The 24,890-nt window shown below is 38.3% G+C and overlaps 2 protein-coding genes across 5 annotated transcripts in view; both read right to left on the minus strand.

Moving 5' to 3' along the window:
• Positions 1–986: 986 nt before the first annotated feature.
• Positions 987–4,614, minus strand: LOC141302076 (uncharacterized). The gene is made up of 2 exons (XM_073832268.1): positions 4,324–4,614; positions 987–2,857 (listed from the first exon to the last, which is right to left on the minus strand). The coding sequence occupies exons 1-2, from the start codon at positions 4,609–4,611 to the stop codon at positions 1,484–1,486; spliced, it is 1,662 nt and encodes a 553-aa protein (XP_073688369.1). The 5' UTR covers positions 4,612–4,614; the 3' UTR covers positions 987–1,483.
• Positions 4,615–9,313: 4,699 nt separating this feature from the next.
• The window catches only part of cntn1a (contactin 1a), a 74,624-nt gene continuing 59,047 nt past the window's right edge, over positions 9,314–24,890 (minus strand). For all 4 annotated transcript variants that reach the window (XM_073831751.1, XM_073831750.1, XM_073831748.1 and 1 more), the window contains exons 11-24: positions 24,399–24,519; positions 24,159–24,309; positions 23,948–24,075; positions 22,959–23,131; positions 21,856–22,000; positions 21,603–21,764; positions 20,513–20,662; positions 18,478–18,548; positions 16,464–16,698; positions 16,281–16,384; positions 15,136–15,325; positions 14,425–14,543; positions 12,892–13,045; positions 9,314–10,997 (exon numbers count right to left, since the gene is read on the minus strand). In XM_073831751.1, coding sequence (XP_073687852.1) covers positions 10,921–10,997; positions 12,892–13,045; positions 14,425–14,543; positions 15,136–15,325; positions 16,281–16,384; positions 16,464–16,698; positions 18,478–18,548; positions 20,513–20,662; positions 21,603–21,764; positions 21,856–22,000; positions 22,959–23,131; positions 23,948–24,075; positions 24,159–24,309; positions 24,399–24,519 — 1,980 coding nt within the window. In that variant the 3' untranslated portion in view covers positions 9,314–10,920. The remainder of the gene's footprint in view (positions 10,998–12,891; positions 13,046–14,424; positions 14,544–15,135; positions 15,326–16,280; positions 16,385–16,463; positions 16,699–18,477; positions 18,549–20,512; positions 20,663–21,602; positions 21,765–21,855; positions 22,001–22,958; positions 23,132–23,947; positions 24,076–24,158; positions 24,310–24,398; positions 24,520–24,890) is intronic.

Consider the following 24,890-nt stretch of genomic DNA (forward strand, 5'->3'; position numbering starts at 1 on the left):
TAATAGGAGCACTTTAATGACTGAAGCTCTCTGCACTGCATACTGAGTCTATCAATTACATCATTTCTATACTGTGTTATAATGAACTACAAAAACTGCAGTCTGCTCTCACGATCTGTGAGGAGCAGGATGATGCACACCGATAGAGAAGCATTTCTATTGGCTGCAGTCTGCAGGTATTATGGCCAATCACAAAAGACGGTATTGCGTAGCGAACCATAGGGACAATTCCACAGCTCTCCATTGACTTTGTATTGCAGGAGAGCGGACTCCTTCTCATTTCTGACTAATAACAAAAAACAGATCAATGTCTAAAAGCTGCTATGTGACAATATGTACAGTAAACAAGCTAAAAAACCACACAACTACATTTTTATAAGCTGTTTAAGGACAAATAGTTGTGGATGTCAGGGTATTTCACGTTGGGCCATTCAGCTGGATCATTTCTGCAACAAAAGGAAGGTAAGGAAAAGGAGCACTGACATAGACCAGTAACATTTAGTTTCTCAATACATCTCCTCTTTTCAGGGTGGTGAAATAATCATTTGACATGGATAAATAATGAACGTCTAATGTTGCCCTTAAATTTCCCTCCAGCGGGCGCAGTTCTCAGAGTAATATGACCCGTTGTCCTCCACTATTGTGTTCTTAAAGTCTTGTTTTTTAGCTCGAGAGCTTATAAAAATGCAGTTGTGTGCTTGTTTACTGTACACCTAGTCTCAAAGCACCTTTTAGACATTGTTCTGCTTTTTGTTAGAAGTCAGAAATGACAAGGAGGCAGCTTCCCGCAATTCAAAGTCAATGGAGAGTGTTGTTTTCAGATGACACCCCCCCACTGTATTTCCGGCCCTGCTCATACATGACAGAGATTTGTTTTTACTGGAAATGGATTATACTACTTTGTGTAAAAATGAATGCAAATGAATATTAGGTTCATGGATGTTTTTATTAGCCTTTTGTTTCTGCATACACATCATCAGGGAAAAGTACATTTTAAGCTGACATTAATTTCAGAAGCATATACAAGAGGCTATACGTTTGTTAGTAACGCAAGTACAATCACAATCAACTTGGCAATCAATCATCAGAAGTACAGCACAAATCCTTACTGCTTTTTAGTTGTGACTGAACATGTAAACATGGACAGCAATTAAAATATTACTATTGAAAATCACATCAATGTTCTTCAAGCTTTGTAAAGATGTGTGTGTGTTCATATGAATCTACACACGCAAATGTCAGCAGTTTATTTTTCTGAAAACAAATCTACATTAAGAATCTGCAAATGTATTAAAGGTTCATTAGATGTTTTATTAAGCCTTTTGTTTTTGCACACAAATCATTAGGGGGGAAATAAAAGCTGGTGTTCATTTCAGAAACACATATGTAAGTAATGCAAGTACAATCGCAATCAACTTCGCAAAGTCATACTTCAGTATTAATTGTAATGAACACTGTTAACCATCTTCTGGCTACAGTTTCTTCAACAGTAATCCCAGTTGTCTTCATCATCTGTGTAGCACCATTTATAACGGCAACCATATTTAGCACAGGCGTTGTTGATGCGGCAGTACTTTCCATTTTTAGCCTTACTGTTCCTCAGCGGAGGGCTGCAGTAGTCCCACTCGAAGTCTGAAATAACGGCATTATAACTGGTCCTGCACCAGTAGTAGTCTCTACCATATGTGGCGCAGGGATAATCATCCAAGCACCTCTCTGTTTTATATGTGATGAGTGAGTACGGGGGTGAACACTCGATCAGCTTCTGGTCTGAGTAACACCTGTAGCCATTGAGTTTGTCCATGTAAAGGCAGGGAGTGGAGCAGCAGGGCTTGGTTTTCTTTCCTGTGTCGCATTGACAGCTGTAATCAGATTCAGAGACGCTCGAACAGAGTGAGCCATCAGCTGCAGTCTTCCTCTCTGGGACCAAAAGGCATTCAACAGCATCTGGTCCTGTGGATACCTCCCTATTTCTGAGCTCATCATGCACAATTGTTCGTGGTTCGACGTTAGTTATAACACAAACATTTCCAGCAAAAACCTTCAGGTGCTCTGCCACATCGTAGTAAGTGCTCATGCTGTCAAAGGCTATCTTTCCTGTACTCTCGTTCTGTTTGACATTTTCTTCAGGTGTGCTGTCAATGTTGAAGGTGCTTTCCACAGCGAGGTACGTGTCATTTATGCCTGAGCTCATTTCGACTGCTAGGTTCACTGGTAGATTAATTAATTTCTTAAACACCTCCATAACCTTGTTTAATTTATTATTGTCACCAAAACAATCATCAGCAAAAATCTCAATTGACTGATGGGCCCCTGAGAGCTTACTATAGAGTTTGCTGAGCTGACTGTTCAAGTCTGAGACACTCATCAGCTTTATGTCAGGCTCATTCTGCCGGTTTCTTCCAATATAGCCAAAGGAAAAAGAGTTTGTGTTATCAGGGTCTTGTTTGTAACAGACAGCCGTCCAGATGTGAGAGGGCACCGTCACTCTTTCTGGGTCTTTAGAGACTTCTCTTTGTGGTATTCGTACATTGGGATCAGGTACTGTACCTGTAACAATGTAGGCTGTTGCAAAACCACCATCCCTGGCAAGCTGCTGTGTTAAATAAACCCTTAGCGTGCTCTCACATTTATTCCAGGGAATTTGGTTAAAATGTCTATTCATAGGTGCAGCGTTGGTCAGTGTGAACGTTGCTTTACGGCCGTCACTGCATTGGAAGCAGCTGGGGTTCAGGTGTCCACGATCGTATCCGGTTTTAATGTAGTCGCTGCTAATGGCTTGATTTTCTTTATAAGCACTTTGATTATTTGGTTTCACATGAACCATATAATCAAGTTGGGATTCATGTTGAGAAAGCTGCAAAAGAAATATGTTAAATGGTCATTTCATGTGTTATTGCTTGAAAAAAAAAAAAGAAAATTCTAAATTTCAGAGAAATGTAGCATTTTTTTAGATGTATTTGCAATAACAAAACAGAATGAAGACCAGTGCTTAATTGTGTGCTTAAAGCTGGATCCTGTTCCGGAAAATGATTTTGGATTGTTGCGTTCCGGTATTTGTTTTTAAAAATCCAGCATTAACAAGTGCATTCGATCGTGACAGTGAATGCGTGCGTACAAGAATGCAAGTAGATATATTTTGAGGTTATGTATTGGTCCTCAACATATTAATGACCAATCAGCTTTCTTAAGTTCAAAATCGCTCTCATTGATTGGTGCTTCACTGCTTGCAAATCATATTTAGTGAGCAGTGGAATGTTTAGAGAGAGTGTAATAATATCAGAAATTATACCAAATCAAGTGAAATATTATAAATGTATAAACATTATAAACACTAGGCCTACAATTAAACAAATCATTTAAATGTAACGGTATTCAGAACAGAATAAGAAATGGAAAAAAAAACCCTGAAAGTAGCAGGCATTGGGCTCATTTACCTCTGTAATTCGGCACAAATGTTTTCATATTCGCAATGTATTTGAATGATAAATATTATTTATAATGTATACTAGGCTTTGTACTTACAGAAGTTTGTATATCAATGGAAAATATTGGCATAACAGCAACATGCACCGGTTATGTAAGCTACAGACTATTTAACTTTCCCAGATTAACCTAAAATGGGTTTGGATGACTATAATTTATTTTGATAATGTACAGACTAAGATGTCAAATTTGAATTGATAGAATATGTGGTGTGCGCGCGCAAAGTCGAATTCTGTAGCTGAAACAAATCACTGTTTTTTTGTCATACAGATAAGAGTTAGACATCATTCGAAACCGCAAAGTGTTTACTTTTATTTTTTCACACTCACAGTAAAAACAGAACATTTGTGCTTTTGTAAAATAAAGCAAACAAACTGTCATCTCAGTTCTCCATTTCCATTCCGGTGAATCTGTTTTAAATCTGTTAATTATTTAAGTCAGATATGTTTTGCATATTTATTCCATTCATATACAGACTATGATTGTGTTTTATTTTCATGAAAACTAATTTTATAAATGTAACTTACATATAGGCTACATTTTGAAACCTGTTTGAAAACCAGTGGCCTAGACTGTAGTTAGGTTCATGCGGAAACTTGCAAACGATGTTCTTATAGCTACAGGTAATTTAGTGACGTCACTGAATGTTCCGGGAAAACTGAAGTTGTATTATTAATGTCGGTCACAGCACCTTTTAACTGTTGTTTTGGATCCAGCAATTATTCATTTACAAAAGAAGCACTGATGAAGACCAATAATTTAATTAACTGAACATTCTTATGGAACGCAGAACTCCAATTGCTAATGAAACTTTTGTCAAAGTTCACAGTAAGTCACCTGTGGCTCGAGGTGCCATTGTTTTATCCTTCCACGGCTGCTTGAGCATTTAGGGTCCAGTGTGTAGGCGCTGTAGAGAGGGATCTTGTGATAAACCGAATACAGAGTAGCATAATAAAAGCTTCCATTTTCCCACTTCTGACAGATTTTCTTGGCATTCTGATCCATTCCTCTTGGTTCTATGCCTTTGTAGAAAAACTCTTTACACTCCTCAAAGCTATCGACCACTTTTGCGTGAGCACTGAATGCTGTCAGCACCACACAGGTGATCAGACCCAGAACAAACATGATGTGAAGCTGCTCTTGTGTTGTAGAGCAGAGACAGCAGAAGCTCAGCTGCTTTAAGCACACAGTCGCTGTCAGAGATGCTGTTGTGGGAGTGACTGAAATAAAAAAAATGAAGAATCTGATGGGACTAGTTTTAGAGCTGTCACATGTACAGAAACTTGGATTTAAAATACAACATATAGAGCAATATACTGCTCAGCAGAATACATGCAATGTTTGCAGTTTCCACTTCAGCTTTCTAATAATGTTGTTTCACTTCTACATCTGTTTTTTCTCTCGGATAGCAGTCAGTCAATGCATTAGAGCCCTGCACCAGCAAAAAACTCCAGCCCAAACCTGGCCTCAGCCCAACAACATCTACAATTTTTCAGCCTAAAGGTAAACTTTTATTATAGGCTTCAAACATAACTACCACCAGCGAGAATCAAGCCCACAAATATCAATACAGACTGTCCTTTACAGAGAAGCATAACCATGCAGTAGAGAATATAGCCAAGCAACGTGATCCAACAGCAAATAAGTGAAGATTTATGGCCTACCTTTCTTTGATGTGAAACTGGCTGCACACTCAACAATTTTAAGGCAGATTTCAAGTCCAATTTACATCCCCAAATGATCTCTAGTCACATTTGATCTCATGTCACTGTGAAACCACGGTCTCACGGTCTGGTCAAATAGTATAGTTTGCGGTAGAAAAGAAAGGAAAAGACGCGAAGTGTGGCTAAGTATGGTGACCCATACTCAGAATTTGTGCTCTGCATTTAACCCATTCAAGTGCACACATACAGTAGTGAACACACACCCGAAGCAGTGGCAGCCATATTGCTATTGCTGTGGCGTCCGGGAGCAGTTGGGGGGTTTGGTTCTTGCTCAAGGGACTCACCTCAGTCGTGGTATTGAGGGTGGAGAGAGTACTGGAAATTCTCAATCTTCACCTACAATCCCTGCTGGACCCGAGACTCGAACTTGCAACCTTTTGTTTTACAAGTCCGGCTCTCTAACCATTAGAAGTACCCTGATTGTTACTCCTATTGGGCTGCCCCAACGATCTTCATGTTTGTGGTCTCCAATTGTTTTAAAATCAGTTAAGATTTGAAAATGGTCTAATGTGCTGTCAGCTTTAAAGTAACTAAAGAACTCTTCGCCAACTGTCTAACATTAAATAATAATAAAAAAATAAGTAAATCTGTTGAACTGTAGGTATGAACAGTGGTCGCCATTCACAGTTTATTCAGAGATGTCCTCCTCTCCTCCAGCATCCTCCCTGCTGTTCCGAAAAGGCATTCACTGCTGGTGCTTGATGCTCAACAAATGACGGGCGAGTCTTGACAACAAAGGAATTGGGCTTCTCATGTCAAACATCTTTTTAATGCAGTATTTAAAAGGACACTGGTTTATATAATACAATATAGAGAAATCACATAGTTTATGATCCTGAGCCACACTCATAATCACTAGGTGGTGGTAATGCACGTTGTATGCTATCCGCTAAAAGAATTAAACCCAAAGTTAAAAAAAAGGATGAAGACGGCAAAAAAAAGGACCTTCTCTCAAAGCTGATGGCTCACTCTGCTCGAGCATGTAACCCCTACACCCGGGACCTACTCACATCCATTTCGAGCGGGTCTCAAACCCGGGTCTCCGGCATGAGAGGTGGGCACACTAACAAGAAGGCTAAAGACTGCAGCTCTAGCATCAGTCACTAGTGTGCCTCTCGAGATCAGGGGAGTGAGGTTTACCTGCACAGCACCTACCGCTGGCCTACCGTATGGTTTCACACACAAATGATCCTAATAATTTAATCTCAGCACAAAACAACAATAAAATGTGCATGTCATAAAGCTCAGGAGGTTAAGAAAGTGAGTCATAGGAAAAAAAATCACCAAAGGCTACCCTAACATTTTCAACACCTCGCTGAGCCAGGCAGTCGTCCCCATGTGTCTCAAGGTAGATTTTTCTGGAGGCAGACAAACTGTCAGTTTAAAGCTAGACTAAAGACCCATCTCTTTGACCTGGCCTACATTTGACACATTTCTATAATCCAAATCCGTTAAAGGATTGTTAGGCTGCATTAATTCTTTATTATAGTCTTTGTTAAATAATACAACTCTTAGTTCATGTTAGCTCATTAAATAACACAGTTACACTGTTCAGAAAGTGAAAGCAGTTTTTTTCACGGGGTTTTCGGGGTAACGGCAGCATTATGTTTAGCGACATCTGCAGTGCTGTCAGAGAATAAAAGTGCAAATTAATCCAGACAGTCTCTCATGTGCTCCACCACACTCGCGTCTTTGACGCAGCATACAGCCGTGTTGTGCATTGTGACCAGTTGATGGGAAAGTTATCTTAAAATGCATTTAAACTAATGAATAATTTGTTTGAAATATTTATTCTAGGTATTTTGATGTGCCCATGATAACAATATCGTTTCGCCTCTCACAACGTGACATGCTTTAAACACGCCTCTTAAGCACACAGAATAATTGTAAACATTTTTTTTTTGTAATCGCAGGTTTGGACGATTACGTAATTGTGGCATCCGTAATCGTGATCGCGATTACAGATTCGATTAATTGTGCATCCTTAACCCAGAGATGACCTCTACAGCCCTGAATGTCATCTAAATGAGCTCCAGAGACGGATCAACGATGAAGACCTCGTCACCCACCTAGATGGCCATCCGGACAAGACCATGAGAACCAGTTGAGTCCTCTGCACAATCTGACTTTGCTGCAGCCTGGAATTAAACTGCTGGCTCATCTGGCCGGAGAAGAACTGGCCCCCGATTGAGCCTGGTTTCTCCCAAGGTTTCTTCTCCATTTATATCACCTGTGGACTTTTGTTTCCTTGCTGCTGTTGCCTCTAACTTGCTTACACTTCATCTCCAGCAATTATCACACACAGTTTGAACTGAACTAAACTGGATGATGACGACAACATGACTGAATTCAGTGATGAACTGCCTTTGAACTGAAAATTGAGTGTTTACTGTTGTCCTTTTGCATTGTCATACTATTTTCCTGTTCAGTACTATAAAGCTGCTTTGACACAATCTGTATTGTTGAAAGTGCTACATAAACAAAGGGGTCTTGACTTGACTTTTTATGACCCTGTAGTGGCAATTGTTCTGTTTTAATGCTGGAGTATATTGGAGTGGTGGGCTTTCTGAGAGGGTCAAATGGTTTTCTTCATTTGCATCTCTTCACCCTGGTGAGGATGAACTCTTGTGAACCATAACGTTTTTTGTTGAACTCTAAGAAACTGTTAAGAAATATTTTTCTTGGTAGTTGTGTTGTTTCACTTCTGCATCAGTTCCAAGTTTGATCCAAAGAGGGAAGAACAACATGAGATTGAAGCATTTCACAATTTTGTACTTGTTTTGAATTATATTTGTTTGGCTTTTTACTTTCAGGTCTGGTGGACTACATGAATAAATGGAATATTTTCCCTGGGCTGAATCAGTATACCATGTACTCAGAATTGGTTACTAGTAAGAATCCTGGCTCACTACACATTTGGCTCATATCGCATTCTGCTGCAATCTCATAATACCTAGAGTTTTACAATTACCTGCAGACAGAGACCATGTCTATTAGATGAGCCCCACAGACGAGATCACAAATTAAACTGCTGGTTCGTCTGGACAGAGGAGAACCCGTTTTCTCCCAAGGTTTTTTTCTCCATTTCTGTCACTGATTGAGTTTTGGTTCCTTGCTTAGTTGGGGACACTTGACTGATTGAACACACACTACTGGGAGAGAGCTGAGAGCTGACATTAAATCTGCTTTGACACAATCAGTATTGTATAAAGCGCTATATAAATACAGGTGACTTGACTTCAATAAAGGTAAGTGAGCAAATTACTATTTCAGTCTTACAATAATTTAACAATTGGCATGTTTACAGTTCTCTGATGTTGGTTGATGGTCACAATGACATGCAAATTCTCCATACTCTACAGTGCATCTCTCTCTTTCACAAAGGCAAGCCTCTGTTTATAATTCTACTATGGTTTCGATTTATAAGTGTCGTTTTACTGTTATTTTCTCACACACAGTTTCAGTTACTAATGCTAAATGTTTGTAAATGTCTAATCAAGAATTAAGGCCACATGCTGTTCTAGGGCTGGGGCCTCATTTATAAAGACTTGCGTAGAAACCATCCTTGATTTTATCTAAGAACTTTTCTGATTTGATCGTAAGAGCGATTCAGAGAAACGAACGTACCACGAAATCCATGCGTACGCCAGTCATTCGGTTATAGATCACAAATGATCGTGGAATTGTGTGCAGCTGAATGTTCCGCCGTCGAAACGCCCCTGCTTAATTAATTAACATATAAAATGAGCTCATTCCTAAAGCAAAAACTCTGTGACAATGGCAAGTAAAAAGGAGTGCAAGAAATCAAATTATAGTGAGGCTGAACTATCTGCAATACCAGGCATTACCACAAGGAAACTGTCGTACGCCGAGCTGGAATCTGACGTGGAGATAAGTACTTTGCCACGTCAAAGACGGTTTTTATAAATCTGTACTTTGACGTGGATTTGATCGTACGAACACTCTAAGATCAAATCAGTGCGTAAGAAAGTTTTATAAATGAGGCCCCTGGACATATAAAGATGAGGAGGATGAAAGGGAATCAACAGTCGCTGCTGGATTCAACGAGAGCAAGAAACACACCGCAGGCGAGTTGGTTTGTTTGGTCTCTATAAAGTTTAATTGAAGACTGAGTTGAATGAAGCAGGTAATAACTGACAGGTTAGTCTAGTCAAAGAGTCTGACCTGTTGTTGAACTGAACCAGCGAGTATGACGATCAGTCCATTCAATCCCATCATGCATCTGGCCTCTGAATAACTGCAGGCCGCTAAAGCTCAAGGCATCCATGCATTTGGCAAAACTCTCTCACGCAGACGAACATCGGGAGCAAAAGCACTTAGTGGTGGTTTAAATGAGGAGAAACATCAGCTCAAACACATCAAATCACATCATTTGACTGCTCCGCTTCAATACAGACAATCTGTTCCTGACCAGTAAAACCTCCAAATCCCCATCAATAAAACTAAATATACAGCTTGAATGGCAGATCATATTAGCACATAACATACAGAGTTAACAGAATAGAAATCATATATTCCAGCAAACACTCCAGTATGAAACTCACAGAAACGTGTGAATATCATCGTTTAAAGTTAGCGACTGCAACAAACATTATTATAAAAATAAAAACGTTAATTGACATTCATCACAAATCACCTGCCAATGACACACAGATCTGAATGATACAGTCAAAACAAAAGCGCTTTTGTGCTCGAGAATCAGTGCCGTCACGATTCTGCTTCTGTTATGTGGTTATTAATGAACGTAATTCATGTTAATGAAGCTTTCACCATCAATTCAATCAATCTGTGTTCACCAGTGCTGGCTAGATTACTCACAAACGCTAGTCTGTTACTGTAGCTGTAATGTAATCTAGATTACTCCTTTCACTTCATGTATTCGGATTACTTTCGCATTACTTATACTACTTCTGGATTACTTTTATCATGTAATCCACAAAAAGTAAATGTAATCTGATTATGAGCATGTTAAAGCAGAATAGAATCGAATTACTAGACGTTTGGAATCTGATTACGTAATCCAGATTACATGTAATCCGTTTCTACCCAGCACTGGTGTTCCCTCAGTGTGAAATCACACTAAAACACAAATGCATTCGCAGTATTTGTTCGTCTACATCAGCTGATCATATTTCATAACATTTCTGAGACTGAAGCTCGTAGACGAACACAAACTCAAACACAATGTTCCTCACATGAACCCAGGATCGATTTTAAAATGATATCCTAATTTAAAAAAAACTAAAATCTATCACTGATATGCTAATATAAAAACAGATGCAATGCTAAATAGACAAATATCTTATAAATTATTGCATATATAATAATCCTCTAAAAGTGAATGAATGGAGTTGAATGTGAATTGTTGGTTTGCTTTGACTGTATCCGTCCACAGAAATAAGAGAAAGCCACTGATCTGACAATGACGTAAAGACTAACGCGAGACGCTGATCCGTCACCAAAACACACAGGAAGTCTGTTTCCCGTTTCCGCTCCGCCTGGACCAATCAGCGCTCAGTAAGAGATCAGAGTGTGAGATGTTGTAAGGCATATTGAACTGTTCGGACATAAAACACACGCTCTGTCCTGAATCTCCAGTCTTTTGTTCTCCAGAGCCGCGTGGGCTCTGAATATTGGTGGGTTTCATCCTGTGACAGTTCAGCTTCATTGAATCAGGATGAAACTACATTCAGAGAATCAAACTCAACAGAACCGTGAGGAGAAGCGAGAAGAAGCCGAGAGACGGAGACGCCAGAACGGCCGCACCTGCACAAACACACACAAACATCACAAAATGCTCTTATTTTACTCACTGACACAATATTAGTGGCTTTAGTAATACATTTTGTTTTCATTTTAGTCATCTTTATTGTGGTTATTGCTTTTTGGGTTCATTAGTTGAGGACTTTCAGTAATTTATCGATATGAGCACAATGACTGACATTGGTTGAGAAAAAAAATTTGACTTGAATTAAGATGAATGATCCCCTTATGTCTTTGTGTGACTTGACTGGAGTGTTTTTGTCATTATTCTTAATCAAAAATGATCAAACCTTTGAATTTGGTCAAACTGTTTAAAAGTCGTAGGTAAAAAGGTCAGTTCTTCATATATGTTCACCGGTAGGTGGCGCTGTGCTGAAACTGCTCCTGAATCTTCAGGTCTTGGCTGTTATAACACGTACCAAGTTTGCTCTGAATACGATGAAGCATTGGGGAGATATAGCCTTGTGCCATTTCGGTGTCCCCGAAACGATTGGGTCTGTTGAAACTCTTAACTCATTGCTAGCAAACTCTGAAGATGATTTAAACCAATTTTGGTGAAAACTGGCTGAACCGTTTCAGGATAAGTTTAGAAAAAGGGGAGATGTCAGCCCTTACACCCAAGTAGTTATTAGCATAAATATGAGTGCAAATTTGGACAGTTGGTGGCGCTAGAGGGTTTGAGTTAGAGACTCTAAATTTGCTGTAGTTCATGTTGAGACTGTCCTCTCTATGTGTGCCAAACTTGACAACTTTCCCACAAGCAGAAATGAGAAAACTACTGAATAAGACGTGCCCGACACATAAATATCACAACAAACTGCTAATAATTTTCTTCATTTGCAAGTCACTTTACATAAAAACATCTGGAACATGCATAACTGTACATTTGTCTAGAAGAATATTGTGTTTGAATCTCTGATTTATTTTTGCAATACTTTGAATTAAACACTCATCTGCTCTTTTGCTATCTGAACTATTTGTGATTGTGTGGTTACTTGTATTTTATGTTCCATCAGGATTATGTTCATTCAGAACAGAACTGAGTGAAAGCCAAACATCATCTAAAGTCACATGATCGTCTGTGTGTTTTCCTGAGCAATGGCTCCATCTACTGGTCATTCATGACAGTGAATCTCATCATCTTGTTCATCTTGTGTTTGCACTGATTATGCATGGATGTATGTAATGGAATGCAGTGGATAAAAGCATCTGCAAGTTCACATAGAAATAGTCATAAACTGCTTATGATTTTTCTCATTTGTAAGTCACTTTGCATCTACAAATTGCTTATATGTTCATTTTCTGTAAAGCTGCTGTGCAACAATTTGTGTTGTGAAAAGTGCTATACAAATAAACTTGAATTGAATTGATAATTGCACTATACAGCACTACATCATTTTCCTACAAGTTTGATCACAGCACATAATCATTGCAATTAGTGTTCATCATCTGTTTGATTACACAGTTACTGATTTTAACATTTATATCATATGTACATCGACTTGACATACAGTATTCACCACTGATAAGCTACTAAATATATTGTAGTAGCCTAAACTTGTGTACAGCTGCTTTGCAACGATTCGTATTGTGAAAAGCGCTATACAAATAAACTTGAATTGAATTGAATTGAATAATTGATCACATCAATCAGGATTATATTCATTCTCATTAAATCATCTGTGTTTCATCAGTAACAGCTCCATCTGCTGGTCTTCACTCATCTGCTTCATGTGGGCGGCGTTTACACTGACTGAATGCTTATCTTAAATGAAATAAGATTCACTTTGGATGCAGTCATTTGGATAAATGAACAAAAATATAATGACAAAATCTTCATTTGTAAGTCACTTTTGTATAAAAGCATCATCTCGCACTGATGTAAATGTGGTTTTACCTGCGATGCGCACTTGTGCGACGGCTCCGTCTCCTCCTTCGCTGTGCGCGCGCACCTCCACCAGGTAATCGCCCTTCTTCATGGGCAGATCGATGGACTGCTTCACTGTGGTGTACAGCACGCCGTTGGTCTGCCCCTCTGGCCTGTACAGGACCTGAGTGAGAACAGCACAACATCAAAAGCTGAGCGAACCTGTGAGATTTACACACAAGTCATGCAATTTTATAATGCCGTTTGCACAGGATTCGGTGAAGCCAAGATAAAGACTAAGCCATCGATATCAACAACATGCATCATCCATCTTTGCACTGCAGAAGTGGCGCAGAAGCTGCATCTGAAGTTTAATGCAGCTCGGAGATGACATGAATGCATTTACGCTGCAGTTACAATTGCATGTATAACGCTACCAGAATAATGTTTCAAATACAAAATATACTGAACATAGAACAATGAAATGATACTTTAACCACCACATGTGAACATATAACCACCACTTAGTAGTGGCAAATCACACAGTATTTTAGATGTGAATCACTGATTTAAGTGCTATTTCTGCCATAAAATAGATATGCTACAAATACTAAGAGCATTTTAGAATTCAGAAAATGTCTTGTAAATTGCTTATTGAATCACTAGCTTTGTTTCCATTACCCTTAAAATTGGCCAAATTCAAACTGCGAGTTGAAAATATGCCTAATAGAAATGCGTCAATTGCGCAAAAACTTGCATATATCGCAAAAAGATTCCAGGCTCACTTCAGGTGGTTTTTCAGGCAATTCAAAAAAGGAAGATTTTGCAAAACAGCGATGGAAAAGTTTTCGCATTTACAGGTCACATTCAATTAAATATAGCCAAAATCCCACAATAATCTGTTGCCATGACTTATTGCGATAGGAAAAAAATATTTCAGTTGCATAACATCGGTTAATGGAAACGCTGTCATTTTGCAATACTTTATAAACCACAATTATAAAACAGAGCCAAAGTTTTGCACAAATCTGTAATGGAACGCACCTACTGACTCATTTCCATTCATTCTTAAATACTGAATAATGTAGGACCGTGTTGATCAGTAATGCAATGATTGGCAAAATAGAGAAAAACAGTCCATAATAACAATATTGTATCTAAAATGTACGTCATTTAATAGTAACTTGAACATAACATAAACAGTTTTTGATTTATTACTAAATACCATTGTATAAATTATAAAACCACAATCTTAATAGGAGGACAAATGAGTCTGTGTTGGCAGGTGAAAATAGTGCTTCAAAATCAGACTGTCCAATGTAAACCCAGATGGATGGCCACACTAGCAGCAGATTATATCAGAAACTTTGTATTTACAAGTGTCTTTGAGTATATTGTCCACATTCAGCCTTGAGTAACTTGAAGCCCTACTTCTAAAAACAAATAGATATAAACGTTCAAACTTCAGCTCATATTTAATGAGCTATTCGTATGCATAATAAATTTGAACTCCATGAACACAAAACACATTCAGAGACTCCGAGAAACCCTCGTTTTTCTGACCTTATATCCCTCCACCGTCGACTCGTTGGCCAGCGGCTCCACCTGCTCCCAGGCGATGTTGATCGTCGTGCCGCTGTAGTTCATCTTTGTGCCGATGATTTTAGGAGGCCGACTAGGAGCTGAGAGAAAAAACACAATCAAATGAATCTAAATGTATGTTATTGGTATTATTGTACAAAAGCCAAGTAATTGAAAATAATTAAATTATTGCTGTCAAACGATTAATCGCGATTAATCGCATCAAAAATAAAAGTTGTTGTTTACACAATACATGTGTGTGTACTGTGTATATTTATTATGTATGTATATATATATATATATATATATATATATATATATATATAAAGTACACACACATACAGTATACATTTTGAGAATATTTTCTATATTTATTTTGAAATACATTTTTATTCAATAATTCATATTATATATACACATATATTTAATATATAAACATAACATATTTTTCTTAAATACATCCATGCATATGTGTGCATTTATATATACATATTAAATATACACAGTACACACACATGTATTATGTAAACAACAACTTTTATTTTGGATGCGATTAATCGCGATTAATCGTTTGATTAGATTATAGATTAGATTGTAATTCCCTACTGAAATCCTCCTCTGACTCCAGTTTAAAAACACAGAGGGTTTGGACTTCATGGTCATCCCGTCGGTTCTATCGGGTTTCTGACTTACGCGCTTTCTTGGTGTAGATTTTGTAGCGTTGGCTGGCGGGTCCGTATCCGGCGCCGTTATACGCCCGCACCTCGATGAGGTAATGTGAGTTGGGCTTCATGTTGTCCAGACGCGTGTGGTTTTCTCGACTGGGAACCAGAACACGCTGCGCAGACGCCTCGTTCTCCACCGACTCCCTCCAGTACCGGACCTGAGGGAGAACACCCGCACCAGCCCAGAAATTAGTGTACTATTACACTTTTTATTTATTATATTTTAAATTGTTGCTTTATATTTTTAATTAGTTAACATTTTATTTAAATGACTATATAGCTTTTATTAATGTTTATTTATTAGTTTTTGTTCATTTAGTTTTATTTATTTTAGCACAAGTACAAACTAAATAAAAAAAGAGAAATGTTGTCTTGGCAACTAAGCTGAAGTAAAAGTTTTTTATATTTTATTTCAGTTAATGTTTATTTTGTTTCGAATTAAAATTATTTTATGGTTTTAGACCCTGTCTGCATAATAACAAAATTATATCTTCAAAATAAATAATTATAAATAATTCAAATTTATCTAGAATTCATAAAATAAATATAAGCTAAGCACCCCCCACAGACACACTTTCCTCTTTAAAAATTCTCCCTAGATTTGGAAAATATTTTTTTCAATTTTTAAAACCAGTATAATGTTTTGTTTATTTTTTATGTCTGTTTAGTTAATTTTGTTCATTTAAATGTTTATTCATTTAAACCAGTTATAAGGGTAAATTTTTTAAATTGAGATTTATACGTCAACTATTTGAAAATCTGGAATCTGAGAGTGCAAAAAATAAATAAATCTAAATATTGAGAAAACTGCCTTTAAAGTTGTCAAAATGCAATACATGCTAACCAAGAAATATATGTATGGTAGAAAATGTACAAAATATCTTAATGGAACATGATCTTTATTTAATATCCTCATGATTTTTGGCATACTAGAAAACTCCATAACTTTGACCCATACAACATAGTATTGCAAGTAATGAGAAGTAATGTTTTTTTTTACAGTTTCAGTGGGTTAAATGAGCTTCATTAAACAAGAGGAAGTACATCCTCTGAGATGTCTGATGTGATTGGCTCGTTCTGCATGAGTTTAACAGTGAGCTAACGCTTTGGTACCTGGTATCCTTCAACCGTCTGCAACTGAACAGGCACCCAGGACACGACGGCTTCTGTGGCCGATAGCGTCCTCGCCTCCATGATGGTGGGAGCTTCCGCAGGAACTGAGATGGAAACACACATCAGTAAGGTCACTAGTTCACGTGGTTTAATTCGGTGAATCTGCAGCCGTGCGTCACCCACCGTCCTGAGCAGAGTTGATGAAGGCGCTGAGGCTGAACGGCCCTTCACCCTGACTGTTGAAGGCCTTCATCTTCACCTCAAATCTGGTAGATGGGGGGATTTTCGAGTCTTTGTGGATGTACTTTTGGGCCTGAGGATCAGTCACTGTCACAGTCATCCATTCGTCATCGTTATGAGGCTTGAATGCGATGATGTAGCCAAAATTACTGCCGTAGTAATACTGTGGCTGGACTGGCTGTAATCATAATACATTAAGATAATACATTTTAGCTTACACATTTTCTGAAATGTTGGAACACTGGTGCAAATGACCTTTTTGATTTTGCTGACATATTACAGTAAAAGTTTTTTTTTTTTTTTTACAGATGAGATTAAAGAAAATACAATCTAATAAGAAATTACTGTCAAAAGACAGAAAACTTTTTTTAGGAATAAAATGTATAAATCGGTGTGAATGAAATATGAACAAACCCCTCAGTAAAAACCTTCACAATACAGAGAGGAATAAAACTGTAAGTTATGGTTTATGTGAGTACTGCTGAAGTGGAGAAACAAACTTGTGACCTTAAAATATATGCATTTTCACAATATTTTTAGGAATTAAATGTTGTAAAAATCAGTGTAAATGTTATTTAAACAAACCCCTCAGTAAAAACCTTCAGGATATAGAGAGGAATAAAACTGTAAGTTTTGGTGTGTCTAAGTGCTGCTGAAGTGGAGAAATAAATGCATAACCTTTAAATATATGCATTTTCACCATATTTTTAGGAATTAAATGTTGTAAAAATCAGTGTGAATGAAATATGAACAAACCCCTCAGTAAAAACCTTCACAATATAGAGAGGAATAACACTGTAAGTTATGTTGTGTTTAAGTGCTACTGAGGTGGAGAAACAAGCCTGTGACCTTTAAATATACGCATTTCCTCTATGCTTTTAGGAATAAAATGTTGCATAATTCAGTGTAAATGTTATTTAAAACAAACCCCTCAGTAAAAGCCTTCACAATATAGAGAGGAATAAAACTGTAAGTTTTGGTGTGTGTAAGTGCTGCTGAAGTAGAGAAACAAACTCGTGACCTTGAAATATATGCATTTTCACTGTTTTTAGGAATAAAATGTTGTAGAAATCGGTGTGAATGAAATATGAACAAACCCCTCAGTAAAAACCTTCAGGATATAGCGAGGAATAAAACTGTAAGTTTTGGTGTGTCTAAGTGCTGCTGAAGTGGAGAAATAAATGCATAACCTTTAAATATATGGATTTTCACCATATTTTTAGGAATTAAATGTTGTAAAAATCAGTGTGAATGAAATATGAACAAACCCCTCAGTAAAAACCTTCACAATACAGAGAGGAATAACACTGTAAGTTATGTTGTGTTTAAGTGCTACTGAGGTGGAGAAACAAGCCTGTGACCTTTAAATATACACATTTCCTCTATGCTTTTAGGAATAAAATGTTGCATAATTCAGTGTAAATGTTATTTAAAACAAACCCCTCAGTAAAAGCCTTCACAATATAGAGAGGAATAAAACTGTAAGTTTTGGTGTGTGTAAGTGCTGCTGAAGTAGAGAAACAAACTCGTGACCTTGAAATATATGCATTTTCACTGTTTTTAGGAATAAAATGTTGTATAAATCGGTGTGAATGAAATATGAACAAACCCCTCAGTAAAAGCCTTCACAATATAGAGAAAAATAAAACTGTAAGTTTTGGTTTATGTGAGTGCTGCTGAAGTTGAGAAACAAACTCGTGATCTTGAAATACATGCATTTTTGCCATGTTTTTTAGGAATAAAATGTTGCATAAATCAGTGTAAATGTTATTTAAACCAACCCCACACTAAAAACCTTCAGAATATAGAGAGGAATAAAACTATAAGTATTGGTTTATGTAAGTGCTGCTGATGTGAAGAAACAAACTTTTAAAGATATAGATTGGAACTGGATTTTTCTAAATGTCTCGAATACACATGACACTGATCTTAATGCGAGAAACATGAGCACAGGTACCGTCCATGTGATGGTGAGCTCACGACTGGTTCCTCCTCCTCCACCGATGTCTGATGGAGCCACAACAGGCCCTACAGAGAGAGAGAGAGAGTCCAACGCTAAATAAAGACACAAATTACATGAGAAGGGTCTGAGAGGACCTCAGATGATGACAACTCTGAACAAACATACAAAACTACCAAAATGTCATATAAGTTTGATCGCAACATATAATCATTGCTGTTAATGGTGCTTTCTGTTCGTTTGAATACATGACATTAACTAACTGCATGATTTTTACTGTTCATTTCTGCTATATGGACTTCAGCTTGACCAAGTCACCACTGATAACTACTCCTAATGTAATCCAGAAATGTTCATTTTCTGTGAAGTTGCTTTGCAACGATTTGTATTGTGAAATGCACTATACAAATAAAATGACAGTAGTTATGGTTGCTAAGCATGGCTCTGCAATTACTACAGTAGATACTATGGTGTTCTACAGTGTTGGGGGTAATGCATTACAAGTAACGCAAGTTACGTAATAATATGACTTTTTCCAAGTAACTAGTAAAGTAACGCATTACTTTTTAATTAACAAGAAAATATCTGAGTTACCCCCCCCCCCCCATGTATTGATTGTTGAGAGAAATTGTCAGTAAGATGTGACTTTAGTTCTAGAATAAATGTGAACATGCATTAATTCATCTCACTCACTAAAAAACAGATACAGTGTTCCTCAAAATGAATAAAAACACTAAATTCAACACAAACCTACTGTAATTAAATATGTTCAATAATACAAATATCCTTTATGTATTTAATGCCATTTTATTAATCGATGTCTTTGCTGCCGACCTTCGATGATCCAATTCATCCATACTAATAATGCACTGCAAGCCACATTGAGAAATGTTATGTATAAATTTATATGTCGGCTGAACAACTCAGAGAATTACATAATTATTAGCACTACACGTATAAGTCCAAGTTATGTAAGCATTGGTATAGTTGTCTCCTCTGAAGTTTTTAATTTTTTTATTTTTTTTATTTAGTGTCTTTTATATATTTATTGTATTGCGTGTACTGTCTTGTTCCTCATCTGGACCTGTGAGTCTGTAATAAAGTTTATTATTATTATTATTATTATTTTTATAATCAGCACAAATGACTGAAGATAGTCTAACATTTGTTTTTATTGTTGAAGAGTTGACATTTGTTCTTCTGCGGTCTACTGTACAGACGTCAATTTACTTTTCTCTAAACCTGAGGCTTTTACAAAAATAGAAACATTTTTGTTTTTTTAAAAATAAACAAGCAAGCCCTGCCCAGATTTAAAAAGTAACGCAAAAGTAACGCATTACTTTTCATAAAAAGTAACTAAGTAACTTAATTAGTTACTTTTTCAGGGAGCAACTCAATATTGTAACGCATTACTTTTAAAAGTAACCTTCCCCAACACTGGTGTTCTAGATGACTCCAGTGGTGTTACTGTATGTTGTGGGTGGTTTCCCAAAATGCAGTGGTTTAATCAGATCGCAATTAACAATATAGTGAGGACTGACTTAAACATACTAATGCAGGGGTGCCCAATCCTGTTCCTGGAGATCTACTATCCTACAAAGTTCAGCTCCAACCCTAATCAAACACACCTGAACCAGCTAATTAATCTCTTAAGCAGCACTCGATCATTACAGACAGCTGTGTTGGAGCAGGGCTGGAACTAAAATCTGCAGGTAGGTAGATCTCCAGGAGCAGGGTTGAGCAGCCCTGTACTAATGCATTCACATTTTGCATTCTGGCTCTGTTTGTACTTTGTGGAATGTAGGCTTATTAAACATGACTTGTGATCCTTTTCAACTAAAAAATAAATGACATGTATTTTAATAGCCTTTACTCATTTCTTTTTTCGTTTGCTCCCCATACTAAAACCTTTACATTTTTATGCACTGCTTCCAGGTCAAAACAGGCTGAATGCAATAGCTGGGTTAAACAAACACTAATGGCAATAAAACAAAGGTGATTATTTCCTCAGAGGAGGACAGAAAGAACTCACTGGCTTCCCTGGTGGTGATTTTAGGCGAGGGGTCACTCGGCGGTCCGGTGCCCAGCGTGTTGGTGGCGATGACCCTGAACTCATACTCTGTCCAGGGCGTCAGATTGATCACGCTGGCCATTTCTGTATTTCCTTCCACATTCACTGGAGCTAAAGACACACAGGATCACTGGATAAATGCACACTGGGACTGATTCAGATCAAAACTATTGCTTTTAAAGGGTCATCGGATGCAAAACTAAGTTTTCCATGTAGTTTGACATTAATTTGTGTTGTCAGTTTTCGAACACAACCACCCAACAATGATAAACATACACCCAGTAGTATTTGTTTACTCTTTAAAATTAATATCCCCTTTTTAAAATCAGCTCATTCTCAGCTTCTTGTGGGTGTGACGACACACAGACATAGGCCCCTCCCACGATAGTTGATTGACATGAGCGCCTTACCTTAGCCCCGCCCTCACCGAGCTGAAACAGTGTGTGACTCAGGTGCAGACAAGAATGTCTCTGATTGAGCAATTGAGGTGTTCTGTTGTCGGATGTAATAATGAACATAGTGGTCATTTACTCCCGACATCGGAGCCGCTGAAGACGCAGAGGATTAACGTTACTTTCGTTTTTGAAAGAAAAGTGCCGATCCCGAAGTGCAGAAGTGAGTATAAGGGTTTTTTATGCATCTTTGCAAATGGCCTTTCTTAATAATGTGCTTGTTGGCAAGTTTTGCGGATAAATGCAGCCAAAGTAAACATTACGCCTCATCCTCTCATGGCAGAGAGGGGCGGGGCGAGCAGAGCTCATTTGCATTTAAAGGGACCGTGCAATAATAGGGTTGATATTTTGCAGAGCTGATTTTGACAAGGTTTCAAACTACTATTGAGAATTTTTAACCAAAGTATATTAGAGACTTTTCATTAAGACCCTAAAGAATCATATGAACTTGTGGAAAATGGGCATCCGACGACCCCTTTAATGGATTTAAATAGTCAAGTCAAACTTTATTAACAGATCTCATCTCAAATGTGCATAAAAATACATTAATATGTTAATTATACACACAGTATGTGTGATCAGTATAGTGATGTACTCACAGGTGGGGGCGTCTCTCCAGTCCTGCTGCGCTCGAACGTCTCTGTACTGGATGGTGTATTTGGAGATGGGACTCAAGTTATCTGTCCCATGACTCCAGGTCACCCTCACGCTGCTGGTTGTCACCTCATCCACACGCACGCCACCGGGAGGACCTGGAGGACCTGAGCATGAGGAGATACAGGAGCTAGAGATGTCCTGCTTAGGTTTAATTGAAGATAAAATAAAGAATGATCTCATGAGACTCAGTCTGACCTCTGACCACCAGCTCCGCGGAGGCCGTGATGTTGTCCACCGGTGTCTGCGCCGTACAGCTGTAACGTCCCGCGTGTCTCAGCTGCGTGTTACTGATCAACAGCTCTGAGCTGGACGTCCCGGCCTGACCGTCCTGATTAACATCCTGAGCAACAATCATTTCAATTAAAACATTTAATTTATGTTTGCAAAATACATAAACAACGAGAATAACTGTAATGATAACTACAACTCTAAAGGTCAAGAAGTTCACTTCCGGAACAAAAATCTGCAGATAATTTACTCACTGTCTTTATTTCATCATTCGTAAAGAAATTGTGTTTTTTTGACAAAAATATTTCAGGATTGTTCTCCATATAGTGGACTTCTATGGTGCCCTGAGTTTGAACTTCCAAAATGCAGTTTAAATGCAGCTTCAAAGGGCTTTAAATGATCCCAGCCGAGGAAGAAGAGTCTCATCTAGCGTACCGATCAGTTATTTTCTAAAAAAAATAAATAAATACAATTTATATACTTTTTAAACTCAAACCCTATTCTCTAGCTTTGCCTGTACTCTGGTTCAAAACAGTTAAAGTATGTTGAAAAACTCCCATCTCATTTTCTGCTCCAACTTCAAAATCGTTCTACACTGTTTTACCTTTTTTGTAGAGATCTTTTTGCACATTCACTTTGTAAACACTGGGTCGGTACTTTTGCAGCGATGTAAGACTTTTTTGAAGTTCGAGGAGTAAATGAGATGGGAGTTTTTGACATACCCTAACTGTCTTTAACAGAAATACAGAAAGTTGGTTTGAGGTTAAAAAGTATATATATAATTTTTTTTTTTTTTGAAAATAACTGATAGTTTTACTAGATAAGACACTTCTTCCTTGGCTGGGATCGTTTAGAGTCCTTTAAAGCTGCATTTACGATGATCACGTAGTTATAATTAGCATAATTCACATTATAGTTAACATTATGGTCATCTATATAGTTATCATTATAATTATTAAAGGTAATCTTAAAGAAAAGTGTTGATTAATTAAAACTAAGTAAATAATTATTGGATGTTCCTTATCAGCATTAAAAAGTATTGAACATGAGGAACTGAAGACTGAACTCACCATTTTGTGCTCATAGTGTTCTCTGTTTCGGTCGAAGTCGATGACATTTGCGTCGAGGGACCAGATGAAGGTGAGGTCGAGGGTGGGGTCATGAGACGCGGCACACTCCATCCGGGTGCTCTCGCCCACACTGACGTCAGCGTTGGATGGGGCTAAAGTGATCTTCGTGGCGTCTGAGTACAGAGACAACCATAAACTCACATGCACTCATCACACTCACTATCCTAGTATAGCGCTTCAACAAGACACATGAATATAAGAGAACGCCTCTCATTTCTGCTGATGACTGTTAGCTGTAGAGGTGCAGTTGTGTGTTTGTGGCAGCAGAGGGCAGGAGTGAGAGCATGTGTGTCCAGCACATCACACTCAACCAACAAATACAAACTCAACCACTAGATCTGTTAGAGGAAAGCCCAGCAAGAAAGTTTGCAGTAGGTTTAAAGATTAAAGTTTGACGGTTATAAGGCAATTCAGTCTGTCAGACAAACAGATGTGTTCTGAATGGTTGCTATGGCGTTGCTAGGGTGTTATTTTGCAGTTTCTAAGGTTTTCTGAGTTGCTAGGTTAGTAGGTAGCTCTGCGGTTACTAGGATGTTTTTGGTTGGTTGTTAGGGCATTGCTAGGGTGTTTTAGGGCATTGTATGGTATATCCTGGGTGTTTCTATTGTGTTCTGGGTGTTGCTTTACGATTTCTAAGGTGTTCTGGGTGGTTGCTAGGCCAGGAGGTAGCTGTAAGACTACTAGGGTGTTGTAGAGTATTCTTGGTGGTCGCTAGGGTGTTGCTATGCAGTTGCTAGAATGTTCTAGGTGCTTTCTAGGGTATTACTTTGCAGTTTCTATGGTACTCTAGGATTTGTTAAGCTGGGGTGTTGCTAGGTGTGTTGCTGCTGGAATGTTGCTATGTGGTTGCCAGGGTGAACGGTACATTGTCTTTCTCAAGCCATCACAATAACAGCAGGACATTAGGAGATCAGCCATGTGTGTCATACCGGTGACTGACAGTGATCCAGTACTGTTCGCTCGGCCTCGGTCGTTTTCTGCAAAACACGTGTATTTGCCCTCGTCTGACTTAGTGACGTTCAGAAGCTCTAAACTCCCGTCTGGCCAAATGAAAATCCTGCAATCGTAAAAGACACACTATTTATGAACGGCTCTGAAGAGAGCAGGGATCCGTGAGATGACCTCTGTATGACCTCTGACCTGCTGGAGTTGTGCAGGAGTTCGGTTCCTTTGCTCCAGGAGATGGTCGGCCGTGGGGCCGCTCTGGGTTTGCAGTCAATCACCACGCGCCCGTTCTTGGCACCCAGAAGTCTTGCTTTCACAGGGTTCCACTCAAACGAAGGAGCGCCGGCTGACAAAACAACACATTCAGTGGAAGAACTAGCAGTGTTCCTCAAGATTGGACTCAGCAAATATGAACACTAACCGATGAATACTCACCAAAGACCCTGAGCTCGGCATTGGCGTAGATCGTGCCGTGACGGTTCTCGGCGATACACTGATACATCCCTGAATCATCAAACGTCAGGTCTGTGAAATGTAACTCATGGTTTTTGGCGTACTGATGGAACAGAATCAAGAAGAGAATAGATTCATTTAAATATAATTCTAATTAATTAATACAAAAACAAACAAACAAATAAATAGTTCATATAAAGTTCAATGACTGAAGACACTGTAAAACACTAACATCTGTCTGGCATTATTATTCTGTTAGAAGTCATGTTTGATTTGCATTCTGTGGCTCTTCCTGTGATATACGCTGTAAACACATTTCAGGTGTTGGGATCAGCACCATCTGGTGTCGTGACTGTTATGTAACCAGAAGCATGATGAGAAGGCTTCGCTCCAGACGGGAACACAGCCAGCAATCCGGCCACCCAACGTTCAACACCTCGCAACACGCTCATTCATTACGCTGATCTGCTGCAT

Source organism: Garra rufa, chromosome 25, assembly GCF_049309525.1.
Source record: "Garra rufa chromosome 25, GarRuf1.0, whole genome shotgun sequence".
Classification (NCBI taxonomy): domain Eukaryota; kingdom Metazoa; phylum Chordata; class Actinopteri; order Cypriniformes; family Cyprinidae; genus Garra; species Garra rufa.